The following is a 13955-nucleotide window of genomic DNA, read 5'->3' as shown; positions in this document are numbered from 1 at the left end:
AGCTGGACGTTCCCCTCCGAGCCACACGTGACCCTGGTTTTGAAGTATATCGTCATTCCTTTATTATCATTGGGTTAAAATCCTGGCACACCCTCCTGGGCAGAACTATGGGTATACCTACACCATGTGGACTGCAGTGCTTCAAGAAATCAGCTCACCACCGCTTTGGGCAATTAGGGATGGGCAATAAATGCTGACCTAGCCAGCGATGCCCACATCCCATTAATTTTATTAAAATAGTTACCTGTGGAATGTTTGGGATATCGTGACGGTGTGGATTGCACCATAATGGTCCCAGTCCTTGTCCTTCATTGCTGCAGTTAAAGAACAAAGAATATTAGGGTTAGGGTTATTCCAAGCACTCTAAATTTGCACTTTCTCAAATGCCTTTTGGAATTACTTCTACATTACTTCAGCCACATTACTCTCATGTACCCTCTGTTTCCTCTTCAAAATGTTCGAGCAACTTATTTGACCACGATTTGCCTTTGAATCCGTGCTGGCTTTCGTTAATTAACTACATTTGCCAAAATTAATCATTTCTAAAATCTCCCCCACCACTGAGGTTAAACTGACAGGCCTGCAGTTATGCAGCTTATCTGTACATCCTTTTGGGGAGGTACTGGTATTGTCACTGGACCAGTAATCCATTTACCCAGTACAATGGTCTGGGGTGACCGGTTCAAATCCCACCAGGTGATATGGGCCAGGACTTAAAAACTCCAAAGTGTATTATGAAGTTCACCTAACTTTTAAGTTGAATTTGGTTTGCATAAACACACAAGCCTTCACTGCAGGTACGATTCATCAGACATCCTAAACGCTTTAATCAAGCGTTAAGGGGCAATTTAGCGTGTCCAATCCACCTATTCTGCACATCATTTTGGGTTGTGGGGGCGCAGCCTACTCAAACACGGGGAGAATGTGCAAACTCCACACGGACAGAGACCCAGAGCCGGGATCGAACCTGGGACCTCGGCGCTGTGAGGCAGCAATGCTAACCACTGCGCCATCGTGCTGCCCTTCAATTACAAACATAAATACACCACACAGTTGCAGTAATTTATGTATATAACACTTAATGAATTCCCCCTTAGCTGTTCCAATTCAATAACAAAATCCAATTTAAACCAAAACCCTTTTCAAGGGCGTGGCCCGGCACACTATTCTCACTCGAATGGCACTGGTCCTTTTCCTGAAATTCTGTTCCCATTCCAACCAGCAAATTCAAACTCCTTCCGGAAAGCAAACTATATCTTTAAAGTTACCAAGGCAGTTGGCCACAACCAATGTGCTTTTTGCTGGAACAGCTTTTAAAATGAAAACCGGGGAAAACAACACCTCTTCTGCAGTCCACAGTAGTCAAACTGAGACCCTCTCTTACCCCACAGCCCAGTGTGCTACAAGTCACATGATGAGAGACAAAACCTTTCTTAAAGGCACACTCACATGACATGGCTGACAGTGAAATTTGAATTCAGTAAAAATGTGGAATTAAAAGTCTTAATGATGAGCATGAAACCATTGCCGATTGTTGTAAAAATCCATCTGGTCCGCTAATGTCCTTCAGGGCAGTGAATCTGCCGTCCTTTACCCGGTCAGGCCATATGTGACTCCAGACCCACACAGCGATGCGGTTGACCACTCCGGTTCGGGGTCAATTGGGGATGGGCCACAAATGCTGACCCAGACAGCAACGCCCACATCCCAGGACTGAATTACAAAATATTTTGAACAAGGGTATCCCATGAGCAATTCTGTTCAGTTTTGGGATGAAGTCGCTGTGCCTTATGTGCACGGAGAAAAGTACTGGAACAGACTTGAGATGAAAGGCTAGCTTCTGCGCTGTAACACTGACTTATTTTATTAATTTAACCTTCTCTCTTGGAAGGCATGAATTCCTTGCTGTGTCACAGTTCCGCATTTGTTAGCCTGTCCCCCGTGACAGCTTTAATGCTCACCTGATATAACTGCAAAGTGCTGATGTGAAATGTCATCCACATTTGCGCGCAATACTTTGGAAGCCCTTTGAAGCACAGCCCAGCGATTATGTTCTTTTTATAGTTTCTCATCTCTGGTGCCATAGGGCCGGTTTAGCACAGTGGGCTAAACAGCTGGCTTGCAATGCAGAACCATGCCAGCAGCGTGGGTTCAATTCCAGTACCGGCCTCTCCAAACAGGCGCCGGATTGTGGCGACTGGGGGCTTTTCACAGTAACTTCATTTGAAACCTACTTGTGGCAATAAGCGATTAAGGGGCTAGAACAAAGAAAATTACAGCACAGGAACAGGCCCTTCGGCCCTCCCAGCCTGCGCCGATCCAGATCCTTTATCTAAACCTGTCGCCTATTTTCCAAAGATCTACTTCTCTCTGTTCCCCGCCCATTCATATATCTGTCTAGATGCATCTTGAATTATGCTATCGTGCCCGCCTCTACCACCTCCGCTGGCAAAGCGTTCCAGGCACCCACCACCCTCTGCGTAAAAAACTTTCCACGCACATCTCCCTTAAACTTTCCCCCTCTCACCTTGAAATCGTGACTCCTTGTAATTGACACTCCCACTCTTGGAAAAAGCTTGTTGCTATCCACCCTGCCCATACCTCTCATAATTTTGTAGACCTCAATCAGGTCCCCCCTCAACCTCCGTCTTGCCAACGAAAACAATCCTAATCTACTCAACCTTTCTTCATAGCTAGCACCCTCCATACCAGGCAACATCCTGGTGAACCTCCTCTGCACCCTCTCTAAAGCATCCACATCCTTCTGGTAATGTGACGACCAGAACTGCACGCAGTATTCCAAATGTGGCCTAACCAAAGTCCTATACAACTGTAAAAAGACTGCCGACACTTGTAGTCAATACCCCGTCCGATGAAGGCAAGAATGCTGTATGCCTTCTTGACCACTCTATCTACCTACGTTGCCACCTTCAAGGTACAATGGACCTGAACTCCAAGATCTCTCTGTACATCAATTTTCCCCAGGATTCTTCCATTGACCGTATAGTCCGCTCTTGAATTAGATCTTCCAAAATGTATCACCTCGCATTTCATAGAATTTACAGTGCAGAAGGAGGCCATTCGGCCCATCGAGTCTGCACCGGCTCTTGGAAAGGTCAACACCTCCACCCTATCCCAGTAACCCCACCCAACACTAAGGGCAATTTATCATGGCCAATCCACCTAACCTGCACATCTTTGGACTGTGGGAGGAAACCGGAGCACCCGGAGGAAACCCACGCACACACGAGGAGAACATGCAGACTCCGCACAGACAGTAACCCAAGCCGGAATCGAACCTGGGACCCTGGAGCTGTGAAGCAATTGTGCTACCCACAATGCTACCGTGCTGCCCTTAGATTTACCTGGATTGAACTCCATCTGCCATTTCTCTGCCCAACTCTCCAGTCTATCTATATTTTGCTGTATTCTCTGACAGTGCTCCTCGCTACCTGCAACTCCACCAATCTTAGTATCATCTGCAAACTTGCTAATCAAACCACCTGTACCATCGTCCAGATCATTTATGTAAAGCACAATGGGCTAAACAGCTGGCTTGTAATGCAGAACAATGCCAGCAGCGCGGGTTCAATTCCCGTACCGGCCTCCCCAAACAGGCGCCGGATTGTGGCGACTAGGGGCGTTTCACAGTAACTTCATTGAAGCCTACTTGTCACAAGCTATTATTATAATGGGCAGCGCGGTGGCACAGTGGGTGAGCACCGCTGCCTCACGGCGCCGAGGTCCCAGGTTCGATTCTGGGTCACTGTCCGTGTGGAGTTTGCACATTCTCCCCGTGTTTGCGTGGGTTTCACCCCCATGACCCAAAGATGTGCAGGTTGGGTGGATTGGCCGCGCTAAATTGCCACTTAATTGGAAAAATGAATTGGGTACTTTAAAAAAACAAACTCTTATTAATTTAAGTATGGGGCTGGTTTAGCACAGTGGGCTAAACAGCTGGCTCATAAAGCAGAACAAGGCCAGCAGCGCGGAATCAAGTCCCGTACCAGCCTCCCCGAACAGGCGCCGGAATGTGGCGACTAGGGGCTTTTCACAGTGACTTCATTTTAAGCCTCCTTGTGACAAGTGATTTTCATTTCATGATTTTACAGCTGCTATACTGTAATTGTTGATAAAAGCATTCATACCCTTGACTGCGCCCCCAGCCAGGTATTTTCAGGATCTTTTCTTTTGTCTTTTTAAATCCTATATCCCACTACATTGTGGGTGGCTCCTTTGGCACTCAAATTTCAGTTTCTCTCAAGCATGTAGCAATAAAGTGGGGCACAAAGTAGCCTCATCCACGCGTGTGTATTTGTTTTTCTTAGGTCAGAGTCCAAACAGAGGACGTGGTGGAGTTCCAAGATTAGGACTGAAACGAGGTGGAATGAGGGGTCGAGGAGGCCTGAGCCGAGGAGGGCCACCTGGACGAGGAGGGATCGGTGGTAGAGGTAGTACTAGCGCTGGCTGGATGGATGCGCCACGGTTAACCTTCGCCAACATTGTCTTGTATTTCAGCAATGACTGAACACCTTTGCACACCAGGGGTAGCATATACCGACTAGGAAATTGGAGGAGAATTAATAATAATCTTTATTATTGTCACAAGCTGCTTCTTATGCAAGTATAGCCCTCCTTAAATAAGGAGACCGAAGCTACACGTTACTCCAGGTGTGCTCCCGCCAATGTCCGGGACAATTGGAGCTCGAATTCCCCACTTAAGGCCAATATTCCATTTGCCTTCCTAATTACTTGCTGTACCAACGTGCTGTTTTTTATCTGATCCGTCGACCAGGACAGCCAATTCTCTCGCCAGCATCCTGCAGGCCCTCCATTCAAGTAATAATCTATTGTTCTATTCTTCTTTCAAAGTGGACAAACTCACACTTTCCCAGGCTGTACGCCCCATCTGCCGAATGTTTTGCCACTCGCATAACCTGTCTGTATCCCGCTGTCGACTTTTTGTGCCCTCTTCGTAACTTTCGTTCTTGTCTATCTTTTGTGTCAGGTCGCGGAGGAATAGTGGGCCGCGGTCGAGGTGGCTTCCCCAGTCGAGGCAGGGGCCGGGGACGAGGAAGAGGAGCGACCCGCCCCCCGCTGACCCGCGAGCAGCTGGACAATCAGTTGGATGCGTACATGTCGAAGACGAAGGGGCACCTTGACGCTGAGCTTGATGCGTACATGGCACAAGCAGACGGCGAAGCAAACGATTAGTGACATTCACTTGGGCAATGCTAGTTTTACTGATAGTATCTGAACTTTGAATTGAGAGGGATTCTAGCAAAACTATACAAGAAACGAAAAGAAGACTTTTCAGGAAACCATATAAGCTGTATTTGGACTGACAAATAGTCGGATGTCAAAGGTTTTGCTTTTTAATTCCTGTCCTTTGACGTTTTTACATTTTGAGAAGTTCATGGTCCTGTTTGGAAACCCCGCTGTTCTTTTCAATTGTGTAATCATCATGACATTGTATAAAGTTTATTCTCTTTCCTTAGAGACTGAGGATATTGTAGTTTCAGAGGTTGTTTTTACTGTGTTAAAACCTTCCCGTCCCTTTTTTTTTTAAAGAGTGCAGACTCCATTAACAATCTGCCACGTTGTGGCAGAATCGTTTATCATAAAATTTTAAGAGTTCGAAAGATCTGTTGTTTTTTCCTGCTGCAGACTTGTATGCATTTATTTGTTTTTCTTTCGTCTTTGAGTGGTAGGAGTTGCGGTTTAAGCAGACAGATAGCTGTCTCGATTATTCTGGTCTCCTCCGTCTAGTTTTCAGGAGGAAGGGGAGACTTGACGTGCCCGAGATGCGCTGTAATGCCAGTTTTCGCTAAATATTTTGCCACCAGATGTCACTGGTGTCCTACTGAAGTCGAATGTTCTGTTGATCACACCTCCTCCCACCTCTGGCGCGGCATTCCCAGGATGTCCAGCCTCGCCTACCGGCACAGCATTCTGGAAATGCTCACCCGTCCCCACGTCATACTGAGAAAATTCAGCGTCACATCCAGATTCTGCTTTCTGGGACCGCCCTGCCCCACTCGACAGTGTATTGGGAACCCCACCCCTCTGGCACAGCATTCTGGAAGTGGCTCAGCCCCACCCCTCCAACACAGCCGCCATGGCATGTTCCAGATCCCATCTCAGGGGTCTCTATATCCCAGTTGGGTGCTGCTTATTCCCCTTTATCCACTGGCATCCTTCAACTACAGGTAATTCTTCAGAGGAAAGGTGGACAATAGCTGCACTTTGTTCACTGCTGTACAGTTCTATCGTCAGTTGTGGAGGAGGAAGGTAAGCTCGGTACAGTTGTTGGCAGGATAGATGAGAGTGGTTTGAGGATTTTAAATCCGGACAATTCGAGGAGGATGGTCTGCTCAACAGTGTCAAACATTGCCGAGAAGGATAAGGGGAGAAAGTTTTTTTTTTGTCAATTTCATGATGTCAAATGATACAGGTAAGAAACGGGCTTCTATTTTACTTGGGGCATAAATACAGGTATGGATTGAAGCTGAAATAAATGTTCTGAGCATTGGAGTCCCCTAATTGAATACCTTTTTAAGTCAAAATTCTAGATCAATTTGGGGAAATTACATTGGATACTTAATACCCATTGAAACTGTTTCCTTCTGAAACTTTCTGGTGCACCGCCTGACATACGCCCGTGTCCCCGAGCTCTCTGATTTCTGCAGTGTGGGAAACTGGCATGGGAAAGTCAGCTACTTCTGCAGATCAATGGAGCGCTCATTAAGCTGCCATCTTTCACTCACATGCAGTTGATGATATTGTCTTCATTTCTGCTGAGTTGAAATTCACCAACTTGGCACAGCAGGCAGTGAGCCCATATTTGATCTGCCAATTGTGACTGAGATAAAGTTGTTCCGAATATAGGTCGTGGACACGGGGGGGGGGGGGGGGGGGGGGGGAGAGAAAGGAACTTGCACAACACGTTTTTCAGCATGGCAGCTGGAATCTATTCTGTAAGGTTTGCTGGCACATTAATAGTTGGGCATTTTGTCTGGCTGCATTTACGCGACTCTTGTCTTGGATCCCTGAGCAGACGTTCTCCTGTACATCGGTTCTGGTAAAACGGTGAAATGTTAACTTCCTCTCCCCACGGCTGTTGTCTGACGTGGGGCTTTCCAGCATTTTCTGTTTTTATTTTAGATTTCCAGCATCTGCAGTAATTAGTTTTCCCACTTGTTTTTGTTACCTGTTCACTATTCTCGCCTATCCGTGAAGGTAATCGTGGGAGTGTTGTGCGTTTGATGGATATTTAACTGTGGAGGCCTTCACAACTAAGACACCTGATGTCTGAATGTGCCTTTTCTACAACTATGGGGAGGCCAGAAGCAGGAGCTCTGCCGCAGGCTGATTGGAGCCAGTTATAGAGTCTGTACCGTTATGGGCCAGGGTTTAGAGAACCCCAAAGTGTATCCTGGAATTCACCTGACCGACAACTTTTAATAGATTGTGGTATGGGGAGCACACGGCCCACTCTACAGGTGTGATGCAGCAGAAATCCACAGTGCTTTTAAATTAAAACAATGTTTATTCATGAAACCAGTTAATATAAACCCACAGTAAACATCTTAACCACTATAACACCAATCCTCCACACAGATACAATATTCTATAAGTAAACCTGAATCTCCTTGCAACATCCATAAGACAAACAACCCTTTTTAACACTGAGATGAGGTATAAATTCACGACTGAGAGCAGTTATCGCTTTTAAATTAGCAAGTGATTTGAAAACATTCCTTTCATGCAGAAAGAAATCAGAATTGCATCTGATTTTGCTGGATGCAGCTCCCAATCTGCAGAACGAAACTAAGCACCCTGTAGCAGACAGACCAAAGCGAAAGTAAAAGCAGACAGACAGCCCAGCTCCACCCACACTCTGACATCACTGATAAACACCCATTTCTTAAAGGTACATCCACTACAGCTATTTGATAAACCAGTAACTGCTTCATTCAACAGTCAACCTCTGAACTGCTTCCAACACAAATAGGTTCCGCCTCAAGAAGGTGGCTAAAACTACACCATACTCTTGGTGTGGTATCATCAATGCCCTGTATAGTTTAACAAGATCTCCAAACTTCTATACCGGGTCCCCCCTTGCAATAAAGGGCAACATTCCATTTGTCGTCCTAATTACTTGGCCGTAGCTGCATGCTGGTGTTGTGTTTCTCTGCTGGATGTGCTCTGTTCACGATCTTTTAAACTACAATCCCCTGGTTAACACTTCAGGGGCCCAGGTCACCATGATGCAATGGTCATTAACTCTTCCCTTTTAAAAAAATCTTTATTGTCACAAGTAGGCTTACATTAACACGGCAATGAAGTTACTGTGAAAAGCCCCTAGTTGCCACATTCCAGAGCATGTTCGGGTACACGGAGGAATAATTCAGAATGCCCAATTCACCTAACCACGTCTTTCGGGACGTGTGGGAGGAAACCCACGTAGACACGGGGAGGACGTGCAGACTCCGCACAGAGACAGTGACGCAAGCCGGGAATCAAACCTGGGTCTCTGGAACTGTGAAGCAACAGTGCTAACCACTGTGCTACCATGCTGCCCATCTCTGTCCCAACTTCAGCTCAAATATTATCTTGTATAGCACTCAGGCAGATTCCTCGACCGCCAGTCCGTCCTTAAACAATGGGATGTTTAAATTTCGACGGTTGAGATGGCATGTGGGATACTTGCCTTTATTAGCCGAGGCATTGAATATAAGAACAGGGATGTTATGATGGAGCTGTATAAAATGCTCATTGGGCCTCAGCTAGAGTACTGTGCAGTTCTGGTAGCCACACTACAGGAAGGATGTAATTGCACTGAAGGGTGCCTGGCCTATAGTTTCAGCTGTGATGGTAGGCTAGTTAGGTTGGGGTTGTTCTTGGAGCAGTGAAGGCAGAGTGGGGACCTGCTCGAGCTGTATAAAAGTATGAGGAATGTAGGGTAGATGGGAAGGAACTTTTCCCCTTAGAGGGGTCAATATCCAAGGAGCATTGATTGAAGGTAGGGGACGGGATTTAAGGAAAAACCTTTTCACCCAGAGGGCAGTGGGAATCTGGAACTGACGGCCTGAGTGGCCGGGGAGCCCTCGCAACATACAAGAAGAATTTAGATGAGCACTTGAAATGTCACACACTAAATGTAAATCTTTATTGTCGCAAGTAGGCTTACATTAACACTGCAATGAAGTTACGGTGAAAATCCCCTGTTCGCCACATTCCGGTGCCTGTTCGGGTACACGGAGGGAGAATTCAGAATGTCCAATTCACCTAAGTCTGTGTATTTATCGTATGTCCCATGTTTTTTATGTATGGAACGATCTGGATTCTACGCAGAACGATACTTTACACTCTACTTCGGTACACGTGACTCAATCCTAACCAGGAAATGCTGGATAAACTCCGGTTTCTGTCAGTTTCGCCGCCTTCGCTGCATCTATTCCAAAGGTGTCACTTTCGAAAACCCTGCTTCTGACATGTCCGCCTTTTTTCTCAACCGAAGATTCCCACTGTGGCCAACAGGACACTTGATCGTGTCCAATCCATCTCCCACACCTCTTCCCTCACCCCTACTCCTTCCCCTCCCTCCCAGAACCATGACTGGGTCCCTCATGTCCTCATTTTTCAGCGCACTGACCTGAGCTTGCAAAGAATCATCCCCCGCCATTTCCACCAACTCCAGCACTAAACACCTCTTCCTCTTGCCTCCATTCCATCAGCATTCCACATCCCTCTGTGGTGTTAACTTTTGGTTGGCTCTTAATTTGGCTATGTTTAATCACGTTTGCTCAAGAGTCGCCAGGTATCTTTCGACACCGCCACAAGGTTCAGAACCGAATACTGATCAATGACTCGATACACCAGTTAGTTCAAAAGCAATGCTCATTTATTTACAAACAGTCAAATCTACTCATGCATAAACTCTACAAACTAAACTACCACTATTACTAAGGCCTATACTTAGCTTTGGGTGCCCACTCAGCCAGGAACAATGGCCGTGCGGAAGTGATTGCTGGAACTGAAGAACATAGATTGGGGGCGGATGTTTGAGGGCAAATCAACATCTGACATGTGGGAGGCTTTCAAGTGGCAGTTGAAAGGAATTCAGGACCGGCATGTTCCTGTGAGGAAGAAGGATAAATACGGCAATTTTCGGGAACCTTGGATGATGAGAGATATTGTAGGCCTCGTCAAAAAGAAAAAGGAGGCATTTGTCAGGGCTAAAAGGCTGGGAACAGACGAAGCCTGCGTGGAATATAAGGAAAGCAGGAAGGAACTTAAGCAAGGAGTCAGGAGGGCTAGAAGGGGTCACGAAAAGTCATTGGCAAATAGGGTTAAGGAAATTCCCAAGGCTTTTTACACGTACATAAAAAGCAAAAGGGTAGCCAGGGAAAGGGTTGGCCCACTGAAGGATAGGCAAGGGAATCTATGTGTGGAGCCAGAGGAAATGGGAGAGGTACTAAATGAATACTTTGCATCAGTATTCACCAAAGAGAAGAAATTGGTAGATGTTGAGTCTGGAGAAGGGTGTGTAGATAGCCTGGGTCACATTGAGATCCAAAAAGAAGAGGTGTTGGGTGTCTTAAAAAATATTAAGGTAGATAAGTCCCCAGGGCCTGATGGGATCTACCCCAGAATACTGAAGGAGGCTGGAGAGGAAATTGCTGAGGCCTTGACAGAAATCTTTGGATCCTTGCTGTCTTCAGGGGGTGTCCCGGAGGACTGGAGAATAGCCAATGTTGTTCCTCTGTTTAAGAAGGATAACAAGGATAATCCCGGGAACTACAGGCCGGTGAGCCTTACTTCAGTGGTAGGGAATTACTGGAGAGAATTCTTCGAGACAGGATCTACTCCATTTGGCAGCAAATGGACGTATTAGTGAGAGGCAGCACGGTTTTGTGAAGGGGAGGTCGTGTCTCACTAACTTAATAGAATTTTTCGAGGAGGTCACTAAGATGATTGATGCAGGTAGGGCAGTGGATGTTGTCTATATGGACTTCAGTAAGGCCTTTGACAAGGTCCCTCATGGTAGACTAGTACAAAAGGTGAAGTCACACGGGATCAGGGGTGAGCTGGCAAGGTGGATACAGAACTGGCTAGGCCATAGAAGGCAGAGAGTAGCAATGGAAGGATGCTTTTCTAATTGGAGGGCTGTGACCAGTGGTGTTCCACAGGGATCAGTGCTGGGACCTTTGCTCTTTGTAGTATATATAAATGATTTGGAGGAAAATGTAACTGGTTTGATTAGTAAGTTTGCAGACGACACAAAGGTTGGTGGAATTGCGGATAGCGATGAGGACTGTCGGAGGATACAGCAGGATTTAGATTGTTTGGAGACTTGGGTGGAGAGATGGCAGATGGAGTTTAATCCGGACAAATGTGAGGTAATGCATTTTGGAAGGTCTAATGCAGGTAGGGAATATACGGTGAATGGTAGAACCCTCGAGTATTGAAAGTCAAAGAGGAGTGTTACTTGTGACAAGGCAGTTGCCAATTAGGGCTAGTTTTCATTTTTGTTATTTATTATTTATTCATTTTTTGTTTATAAAATAGGTCATTGTTATTTGTGTTGTTATAATATTGTGTAAAGGATGCACAATGTACTGTGTTGGTTGACCAAAAATTTTCAATAAAATATTTAATAAAAAAAAAGAAAGTCAAAGAGATCTAGGAGTACAGGTCCACAGGTCATTGAAAGGGGCAACACAGGTGGAGAAGGTAGTCAAGAAGGCATACGGCATGCTTGCCTTCATTGGCCGGGGCATTGAGTATAAGAATTGGCAAGTCATGTTGCAGCTGTCTAGAACCTTAGTTAGGCCACACTTGGAGTATAGTGTTCAATTCTGGTCGCCACACTACCAGAAGGATGTGGAGGCTTTAGAGAGGGTGCAGAAGAGATTTACCAGAATGTTGCCTGGTATGGAGGGCATTAGCTATGAGGAGCGGTTGAATAAACTCGGTTTGTTCTCACTGGAACGAAGGAGGTTGAGGGGAGACCTGATAGAGGTATACAAAATTATGAGGGGCATAGACAGAGTGGATAGTCAGAGGCTTTTCCCCAGGGTAGAGGGGTCAATTACTAGGGGACATAGGTTTAAGGTGAGAGGGGCAAGGTTTAGAGTAGATGTACGAGGCAAGTTTTTTACGCAGAGGGTAGTGGGTGCCTGGAACTCGCTACCGGAGGAGGTGGTGGAAGCAGGGACGATAGGGACATTTAAGGGGCATCTTGACAAATACATGAATAGGATGGGAATAGAGGGATACGGACCCAGGAAGTGTAGAAGATTGTAGTTTAGTCGGGCAGCATGGTCGGCACGGGCTTGGAGGGCCGAAGGGCCTGTTCCTGTGCTGTACATTTCTTTGTCTTTGTTTGTTTGTTGCTCGGTTCTGAGGCTGCTGGGTTGAGCTGTTTACAGGGCAGCAACTAGGAGCGTCTATCTCGTAGCGTGCGTTGACTTGGGAGTTACTTGGTCTGGTGCAGCTGCTAGGCAGGTCTCTCTCTTCGGTGGGAGCCAAAGCCAAAGGAGGGCGGTTCTCCCTTGGGGGATACCTTTTATGCTAAAAAGGGCTTTGCGCGCTTTTGGGCGGGAACTTGGCCTCAACTAATTGAGTCTTTCCCAATCATCTATCGATTTTCCTCCAATCGAGCTGTGGTTCCCTGATCGCTGGTGACTGTCAGTCTGCTTTGTCTTTGCTTCTTCTGGCGCCGGGGAGTCTGCCTTAACATTGTGTATCTAAATGTTTCCCTTTTGTCCCCGGAGATGGCTCATTAGTATGTAGATTGTTTGGTAGTTTCTGTCCTGTCTGAGAGTTTACGGTTCTAATCAACAGACGGAGCTTGCACCTGCTTGTTTCTTAGCATTGTCCAATTTTCCCTGCATTCTTTGCAAGTGTCCATTTTGTAATCGGGACGTGGCCATCCCAGATGGCCTACAGTGGTACCCAGGTCTACTCCTCCATTGCCCTGAACCCACCTCCATTGCCCTGAACCCACCATCCCCCTTCTCACAGCACCTTCCCCTGAAATCTCAGAAGGTGCAACAACACCTGCCCCTTTACTTCCCCGAGGGCCCAAACATTCAGGTGAAGCAACATTTCTCCTGCAACTTGATCTATTGTATTCGCTGATCCCAATGCGATGGTCTCCACATTGGGGAGACCAAACACGGGCTGGGTGACCACTTTGCAGAACATCTTGGCTCCCCCCACAAGCATGACCCCAACCTTCCCGCTTCCTGACCATTTGAACTCCGCTTCATGCACCACATGTCGATCCTAGACTTCCTGCAATGCTCCAGGGAGGCCCAACGCAAACTGGAGGAACACATTTTCCAATTAGGCCGCTACAGCCCTCTGGACTTAACATCACATTAAATAACATAGATAGAAAACTCCAAAATATATCATGGAGTTCACCTGACCTACAACTGTTTATTGATTGTGGTTACGATCAGCACAATGGCCTTTCAGATGTTACTCAATAGAGTTCTTAGGCGCTTTTAATTCATCAGCTACAAACATAAAATACCCCACACAGTTACAGTATAACCCTGAATGAATTCCTCCTTCACTGTTCCAATTCAATAACAAAATCCAAGAAAACCAGAAACCCCTTTTCAAAAGTGTGGCCCGGCACACCGCACTCTTACTGGTATAACACTTGTTATTGATACTCTGTTCTCCTTTTCAAACAGCAGGTTTGCGTTCCTTTCAGAAAGCAATTATCTCTTTTATGTTATCAAGAAGTCGGGAAGCAGCTTTTAAAATGAAGATAAGAGAAACGCTTCTTTCACCTGCGCGGTTCAAACCCCAGAGTGAAAGTAAAACCTCAGAGCCACAGCCCAGCTCCCCCACACCACACAATGACATCGCTGAAGCCACGTGATAAGACAAAAACATTTCTTAAAGGGACATTCCCGTGATATTAGGCCAGA

At 46.3% G+C, this 13955-nt stretch overlaps 1 protein-coding gene across 3 annotated transcripts in view; it reads left to right on the top strand.

Annotated features, from left to right (window-relative positions):
* The window catches only part of chtopa (chromatin target of PRMT1a), a 40918-nt gene extending 35276 nt beyond the window's left edge, over positions 1 to 5642 (top strand). For all 3 annotated transcript variants that reach the window (XM_072490692.1, XM_072490691.1, XM_072490693.1), the window contains 2 exons: positions 4329 to 4451; positions 5009 to 5642. In XM_072490692.1, the coding sequence (XP_072346793.1) occupies positions 4329 to 4451; positions 5009 to 5214 (329 nt within the window). In that variant the 3' untranslated portion in view covers positions 5215 to 5642. The remainder of the gene's footprint in view (positions 1 to 4328; positions 4452 to 5008) is intronic.
* The last annotated feature ends 8313 nt before the right edge of the window (positions 5643 to 13955 follow it).

This window comes from Scyliorhinus torazame, chromosome 26 (genome assembly GCF_047496885.1).
Source record: "Scyliorhinus torazame isolate Kashiwa2021f chromosome 26, sScyTor2.1, whole genome shotgun sequence".
Classification (NCBI taxonomy): domain Eukaryota; kingdom Metazoa; phylum Chordata; class Chondrichthyes; order Carcharhiniformes; family Scyliorhinidae; genus Scyliorhinus; species Scyliorhinus torazame.
Note: the sequence above shows the minus strand (reverse complement) of the source record. Positions and strands in the feature narration are given on the sequence as shown.